This window comes from Schistocerca americana, chromosome 3 (genome assembly GCF_021461395.2).
Source record: "Schistocerca americana isolate TAMUIC-IGC-003095 chromosome 3, iqSchAmer2.1, whole genome shotgun sequence".
Taxonomy (NCBI): Eukaryota; Metazoa; Arthropoda; class Insecta; order Orthoptera; family Acrididae; genus Schistocerca; species Schistocerca americana.
The window spans coordinates 129,567,517-129,575,608 of NC_060121.1; the positions used below are offsets into that span (position 1 = coordinate 129,567,517).

Here is an 8,092-nt window from a genome sequence, read left to right on the forward strand (position 1 = left end):
TCAGTGTGACAGAAATTTTGGCCTTCTTGAATCTATCATGACGAAAAAGTCAGCAGTTGGCACTGCTAAACCTTATCTGGAAGCCAGGATTGAATGTCGTGCTAACGCTACATCTTTCAGTGTTGTAATGGATTGTGAGATTATAACGAATTGTATGGAAATGTTGCAGCCACTACTCTGGAGAAAACCAAAAACATAGAAGAATGTATTCCAGATACAGAAATATGTCCAAATGCAATACACAAAAGTTTGTTCTTTGCTGTATTCTACAACTTATGATGAGATTTACACACCATTCCAAACATGGTTGACGAGGAATCCAAATCTGAAAAATAACTTGACCGACGCTTCAGATAACGGCATTAAATCAGTAAAAGTGAAAGATGTTACAGATCTTCTTGTCTTCAAGTCAACCGCAGACAGGAATTGGCTTGAATGTGTCATAGAAGAAATTTAGACGAATTCCTTGTAAATGCTTTTAGAACGCACAAGTTTCGTTTCTTTGAATTTATTTATTTTCGTAAACACAATACATGGAATTTTACTACTATTCTCCACTTTTTGTGCAGAACATTTAATGTTAAAACATTCTGGAAACATTTAATGTTGTTTGGAGGAAGGGCACTTCAGTACAATAACGAAATTATGTTGTAATATGTTGAAATATGTATGTATCGTAAAACTGACTAAATACACACTTTGTGAAGGTGTTCATTATATCAACACTTACTCGAATTTGATGTTTACACTCATGAGCCACAACATTATGACCACCTACTTGATAGACGGCCAGTGTGGCCGAGCGGTTCTAGGCACGTCAGTCTGGAACCGCGCGACCGCTGCGGTCGCAGGTTCGAATCCTGCCTCGGGCATGGATGTGTGTGATGTCCTTAGGTTAGTTAGGTTTAAGTAGTTCTAAGTTCTAGGGGACTGATGATCTAAGATGTTAAGTTCCATAGTGCTCAGAGCCATTTGAACCATTTGAACCATTTGAACCACCTACTTGATACCTTGTTTGTCCGTCTTTGGAACGAAATACAACACTGATCCTCCATATCGTGGATCCGACAGTTTATTGGTAGATTTGTGAAGGTATGTGGTACTACATGTCTACGTACAGTTCACATAATTCGCGTAAATAACGGGCCGGTGATTTGCGTACGCGGTGGTGCAGACCGATAGCAACCCAACTGGATTCCATAGCATTTACATCCGGAAAATTTCGTCACCGAGAGGTCATTGTGAGTTCACAATAATGCTCTTCAAACTACTGTAACACGGTGCTGGCTCCGAGGCACGGACAATTATACCGCTCAAAGACGGTAACGTCGTCGGGGAAGACATCAAACATTAAGGGATGCAGGTGGTTCGCAGCTGTCGGGGCGTCTTGGATTACTACCACACGTCCCATGCAAGCACACGAGAATGACTCCCATAGCACAATACCGCTCCCACCAGCCTGCGTCCGTGGAGCGCTGCGTGTTTCGAGCCGCCGTCCACCTCGACCTACTGCAGCAAAAATGTGATTCACCCCAAGAGCTGACACGTTTCCATTGATCGACGGTGGAAATCTCGGTGGTTCCGCGCCCACTGTAATCGTGATCGACGATGTCGTTGGGTCATCTAGAGGGGGTCTGCTTCGGAGCTCTGTGTTCAAGAATGTACGATGGACAAAGTGCTCCAATATACTTGTGCCAGCACAAGCATTGCGCTCTTTCGGCAGAGACGCCGCATCACCGTCTATACTACTTTACAGAGCAGGCATGCCCCCGAACTCCACGTTCTGTGAAGAATTGTGGACGCCCAACCACTTAGCGCTTAGTGGAAGTTTAAACTGTCCTTCAACCTCTTTGGCGTTTTCGAGGTACTCGTTCACAGGCTCTGCATAACAATAATCCACCCTTTATCAAAGTCGTTTATCTCAATAGGTTTCCCCGTTGCAGCCCATATATTCGCTAGGGTAATTACCCACTCTTGTCTGCTCCGCTTATACAGCGTGGTCCATTAATAGTGACTGGGCCAAATATCTCACGAAATAAGCATCAAACGAAAAAACGACAAAGATCGAAACTCGTCTAGCTTGTAGGGGGAAACCAGATGGCGCTATGGTTGGCCCGCTAGACGGCGCTGCCATAGGTCAAACGGATATCAACTGCGTCTTTTTTTTTTTAATAGGAACCCCCATTTTTATTACGTATTCGTGTAGTACGTAAAGAAATATGAATGTTTTAGTTGGACCACTTTTTTCACTTAGTGACAGATGGCGCTATAATAGTCACAAACGTATAACTACGTGGTATCACGCAACATTCCGCCAGTGCGGACGGTATTTGCTTCGTGATACACTACCCGTGTTAAAATGGACCGTTTACCAATTGCGGAAAAGGTCGATATCGTGTTGATGTATGGCTATTGTGATCAAAATGCCCAACGGACGTGTGCTATGTATGCTGCTCGGTATCCTGGACGACATCATCCAAGTGTCCGGACCGTTAGCACAATAGTTACGTTATTGAAGGGAACAGGAAGTGTTCAGCAACATGTGAAACGTCAACCACGACCTGCAACAAATGATGATGCCCAAGTAGGTGTTTTAGCTGCTGCCGCGGCTAATCCGCACATCAGTAGCAGACAAATTGCGCGAGAATCGGGAATCTCAAAAACGTCGGTGTTGAGAATCCTACATCAACATCGATTGCACCCCTACCAAATTTCTGTGCACCAGGAAGTGCACGGCGACGACTTTGAACGTCATGTACAGTTCTGCCACTGGGCACAAGAGAAATTAGGGGACAGATTTTTTGCACGCGTTCTGTTTAGCGACGAAGTGTCATTCACCAACAGCGGTAACATAAACCGGCATAATATGCACTATTGGGCAACGAAAAATCCACGATGGCTGCGAAAAGTGGAACATTAGCGACCTTGGCGGGTTAATGTATGGTGCGGCATTATGGGGGGAAGGATAGTTGGCCCCAATTTTATCGATGGCAATCTAAATGGTGCAATGTATGCTGATTTCCTGCGTAATAAAAAATGATTCAAGTGGCTCTGAGCACTATGGGACTTAACATCTATGGTCATCAGTCCCCTAGAACTTAGAACTACTTAAACCTAACTAACCTAAGGACATCACACAACACCCAGTCATCACGAGGCAGAGGAAATCCCTGACCCCGCCGGGATCCTGCGTAATATTCCACCCATGTTACTACAAGAAATTTCACTGCATGACAGAATGGAGATGTACTTCCAACATGATGGATGTCCGGCACACAGCTCGCGTGCGGTTGAAGCGGTATTGAATAGCATATTTCATGACAGGTGGATTGGTCGTCGAAGCACCATAGCATGGCCCTCACGTTGACCGGATCTGACTTCCCCGGATTTCTTTCTGTGGAGAAAGTTGAAGTATATTTGCTATCGTGATACACCGACAACGCCTGACAACATGCATCAGCGCATTGTCAATGCATGTGCGAACAATACGGAAGGCGAACTACTCGCTGTTGAGAGGAATGTCGTTACAGGTATTGCCAAATGCACTGAGGTTGACGGACATCATTTTGAGCATTTATTGCATAAATGTGTTATTTACAGTTAATCACGCTGTAACAGCATGCTTTCTCAGAAATGATAAGTTCACAAAGGTACATGTATCACACTGGAACAACCGAAATAAAATGTTCAAACGTATCTATGTTCTGTATTTTAATTTAAAAAACCTACCTGTTACAATCTGTTCGTCTAAAATTGTGAGCCATATGTTTGTGACTATTACAGTGCCATCTGCCACAAAGCGAAAAAAGTGGTCCAACTGAAACATTCATATTTCTTTACGTACTACACGAATATGTAATAAAAATGGGAGTTCCTCTTTAAAAAAGCCGCAGTCGATATCCGTTTGGCCTATGGCAGCGCCATCTAGCGGGCCAACCTTAGCGCCATCTGGTTTGCCCCTTCAAGCTAGACGAGTTTCATTCTTTGCAGTTTTTTCATTTGACGCTTATTTCGTGAGATATTTGGCCCGGTTACGCTCAATGGACCACCCTGTATACTGTTATTATTGCGTCACGCGCCACCAGGCGGCATGCAACTTTGCGGTGGTCAGTGATCATATGTTTTGGTTTATCGGTGTAACTTGACAATGATAATAAATAAAAATTGTGCGAAGTTTCAGTTGCGTTCTTCTCAAAACGATCTGTTGGAAGAATATTGTTTAGTATCTCATTTCTCGCTCAGATTTCCTCAGCATCGTGTTATTTTCTACATCTACTTCTACATTTACATGGATACTCTGCAAATCACATTTAAGTGCCTGGCAGAGGGTTCATCGAACCACCTTCACAATTCTCTATTAATTCAATCTCGTAGCGCCCGGAAAGAATGAACATCTGTATCTTTCCGTACAAGCTTTGATTTTACTTATTTTATCGTGGTGATCGTTCCGCCCTATGTAGTTCGGTGTCAACAAAATATTTTCGCATTCGGAGGAGAAAGTTGGTGATTGGAATTTCGTGAGAAGATTCCACCGCAACGATAAACGCCTTTGTTTTAATGATTTCCAGCCCAAATCCTGTATCATTTCTGTGACACCCTCTCCTATATTTCGCGATAATACAAAACGTGCTGCCTTTCTTTGAACTTTTTCGATGTACTTCGTCAGTCCTACCTGGTAAGTATCCCACACCGCGCAGCAGTATTCTAAGAGAGGACGGACAAGCGTAGTGTAGGCAGTCTCCTTAGTAGCTCTGTTACATTTTCTAAGTGTCCTGCCAATAAAACGCAGCCTTTGGTTAGCCTTCCCCACAACACTTTCTGTGTGTTCTTTCCAATTTAAATTGTTCGTAATTCTAATACCCAGGTATTTAGCTGAATTTACGGCTTTTAGATTAGACTGATTTATCGTGTAACCAAAGTTTAACGAGTTCCTTTTAGCACTCATGTTGATGACCTGACACTTTTCGTTATTTAGGGTCAACTGTCACTTTTCGCACCATTCGGATATTTTTTTCTAAATCGGTCTGCAGGTTTTTTGATCTTCTGATGATTTTATTAGCCGATAAACGACAGCGTCATCTGCGAACAACGAAAGACGGCTGCTCAGATTGTCTCCACATCGTTTATATAGACAAGGAACAGCAAAGGGCCTATAACACTACCTTGGGGAATGCCAGAAATGAGTTCTGTTTTTCTCGATGACTTTCCGTCAATTACGACCCCTTTGACAGGAAATCACAAATCCAATCACATAACTGAGACGATATTCCATAACCACGCAATTTTACTACGAGCCGCTTGTGTGGTACAGTGTCAAAAGCCTTCCGGAAATCCAGGAATACGGAATCGATCTGAAATCCCTTGTCAATAGCAATCAGCACTTCATGTAAATAAAGAGCTAGTTGTGTTTCACAGGAACGATGTTTTCTAAACCCACGTTGACTGTGTATCAATAGACCGTTTCAAAAATTGGTTTAAATGGCTCTTGAGCACTATGGGACTTAACATCTGTGGTCATGATTCCCCTAGAACTTAGAACTACTTAAACCTAACTAACCTAAGGACATCACACACATCCATGCCCGAGGCAGGATTCGAACCTACGACCGTAGCGGTCACGCGGTTCCAGACTGTATCGCCTAGAACCGCTCGGCCACCCCGGCCGGCTGGACCGTTTCGTTCGAGGTAATTCATAATGTTCGAACACAATATATCTTCTAAAATTCTGCTGCATATCGACGTTAACGATATGGGCCTATAATTTAGTGGATTACTCCTACTACCTTTCTTGAATATTGGTGTGACCTGTCTTTTGGTACGGATCTTTCGTCGAGCGAACGGTTGTATATGATTGTTAAGTATGGAGCTAATGCTTCAGCATACTGCGACAGGAACCTAACTGGTATACAGTCTGGACCAGAAGACTTGCTTTTATTAAGTGATTTGAGTTGCTCCACTACTCCGAGGATATTTACTTCTTCGTTACTCATGTTGGCAGCTGTTCTCGATTCGAATTCTGGAATATTTACTTCGTCTTCTTTTGTGAAGGCATTTCGGAAGGCTGTGTTTGGTAACTCTGCTTTGGCAGCACTGTCTTCGATAGTGTCTCAATTGCTATCGCGCAGAGAAGGCACTGATTGTTTCTTTCCGCTAACATATTTGACATACGACCAGAATCTCTTTGGATTTTCTGCCAGGTTTAGAGACAAAGTTCCGTTGTGCAAACTGTTATAAGCATCTTGCATTGAAGTCTGCGCTAAATTTCGAGCTTCTGTAAAAGATCGCCAATCTTGGGTATTTTACGTCTGTTTAAATTTGGCATGTTTGTTTCGTTGTTTCTGGAACAGTGATCTAGGTCGTTTTGTGTACCAAGGAGGGTCAGCTCCGTCGTTTGTTAATTTATTTGGTACAAATCTCTCAATTGATGCCGATACTAATTCTTTGAATTCAAGCCACATCTGGTCAACACTTGCATCGTTAATTTGGAATGAGTGGATATTGTCTCTCAGGAAGGCGTCAAGTGAATTTTTATCTGCTTTTTTGAATAGGTGTATTTTTCGCTTATTTTTGGAAGATTCGGGCATTATGTGTGTGTGTGTGTGATGTGTGTGTGTGTGTGTGTGTGTGTATGTTGTAGTCTTCAGTCCAGAGACTGGTTTGATGCAGCTTTCCAAGCTACTCTATCCTGTGCAAGCTTCTTGATCTCCCAGTACGAACTGCAACCTACATCCTTCTGAACCTGCTTAGTGTATTCATCTCTTGGTCTCCCTCTACGATTTTTACCCTCCACGCCGCCCTCCAGTACTAAATTGGTGGTCCCCTGATGCGTTTCGTTGAGGAAACTGTTAACAGGCGTCTCGCATTTAACTCCGCGCTAAGTTTCGAGCCTCGTTTTACTTTTGTCGATGTTCGTATTAGAACCCGATTTCTTCTGTGGGATGTTCAATTTTTATGAACCTAAAGTGGCCACGTCTCACACCTGTCTAACTGATTTTGTGTTGTGTGATAGTTGTGACGTGTCGTGTCGTCACGCAGGTGTCGGTTCTGCACGGGGCGTCGGCGAGCAGCAGCCGGCCGCTGGTGGTGGACACTGGCCGCGCGCTGCAGCTGAGAATGCACCACCAGCCAGAGGCGGGGGCGGCTGGGGACGGGCTGTGGCCGGGCGCCGTGCAGCTGTCGCCGCCGCCCCACGCCCCCGCGCCCGCCCCCGCCACGCTGGCGGCGGTGGCGGCAGCCGCCCTCCTAGCGGCCCTGGGGGTCGTCTTCCTGGCCCTCCGCTGCCTCCGCAGCAGCGCCTGCCGCGGGCCCAAGCGGGCCGACCCGTGGCCGACGGGCAGCGACCTCTGCGAGCAGATCGCAGCCTCTGCCGCTCCGGAAGCGCTGCCTCTGCAGGTCAGGAGCTCCGCCCCAGAGACCGACCTGGAGGACGGCCCGGGGCCGACTACTCTGCCCGCCGCCGCGACGGCGAGCCGAGACCAGCCGTCAGCAAGTGGCGTCTCCTGGCTGCCGGTGGTCGAACTAAACATGAGCAGCGACTGGCTCAACACGCTGTAGCAGACGCCAGGGCCAAATGGGCCGCACCCCATCTGTGAGACTCGCCGCTGTAGGGTCACGCATCGTGGTGCGATAATCGTGGCCAATGGACGACGTCGCTCTGGCTCTACAGAGTGCAGCTAATTGGACTGTCTGCTACTGCTTGAGATACTGCCGTTTGGTATGATGTTCACGTCAGCGTCGGCCTGCCTCCAACGGTGATGTCATGCGAAACAATATTGGGATTGTGAGACCTTAACTTTTCCCGGCGAATTGAATGTTAGAACAACTTACGGATTTGCTGCCAGGTGACGTCGTCGACTACCGCCGATATTTCGACAGGAGCACACCCTGCCATTCTCAAGGCACAAATGCAAGGAGGAAGAAATGTGCAAGGAAATTTAATACCTCGGTTCGGTCGACGACGTCACCCGGCAGCAAACCCGTAAGTTGTTCAAATATTGGGATTATTCCTCCTTGTGAACTGCGTGTTTGGAGGTTACTGTTAGAAACTAGAGGTTCGACAAGGTCTGGACAACAGCTGATGAGCTCCCCTGAA

General features: G+C 45.7%; 1 protein-coding gene across 1 annotated transcript in view; it reads left to right on the forward strand.

Annotated features, from left to right (window-relative positions):
- The window catches only part of LOC124605921, a 116,119-nt gene extending 108,565 nt beyond the window's left edge, over positions 1-7,554 (forward strand). Inside the window, exons 3-4 of the mRNA XM_047137875.1 lie at positions 7,036-7,181; positions 7,290-7,554. Of these exons, the coding sequence (XP_046993831.1) occupies positions 7,036-7,181; positions 7,290-7,554 (411 nt within the window). The remainder of the gene's footprint in view (positions 1-7,035; positions 7,182-7,289) is intronic.
- Positions 7,555-8,092: the final 538 nt, after the last annotated feature.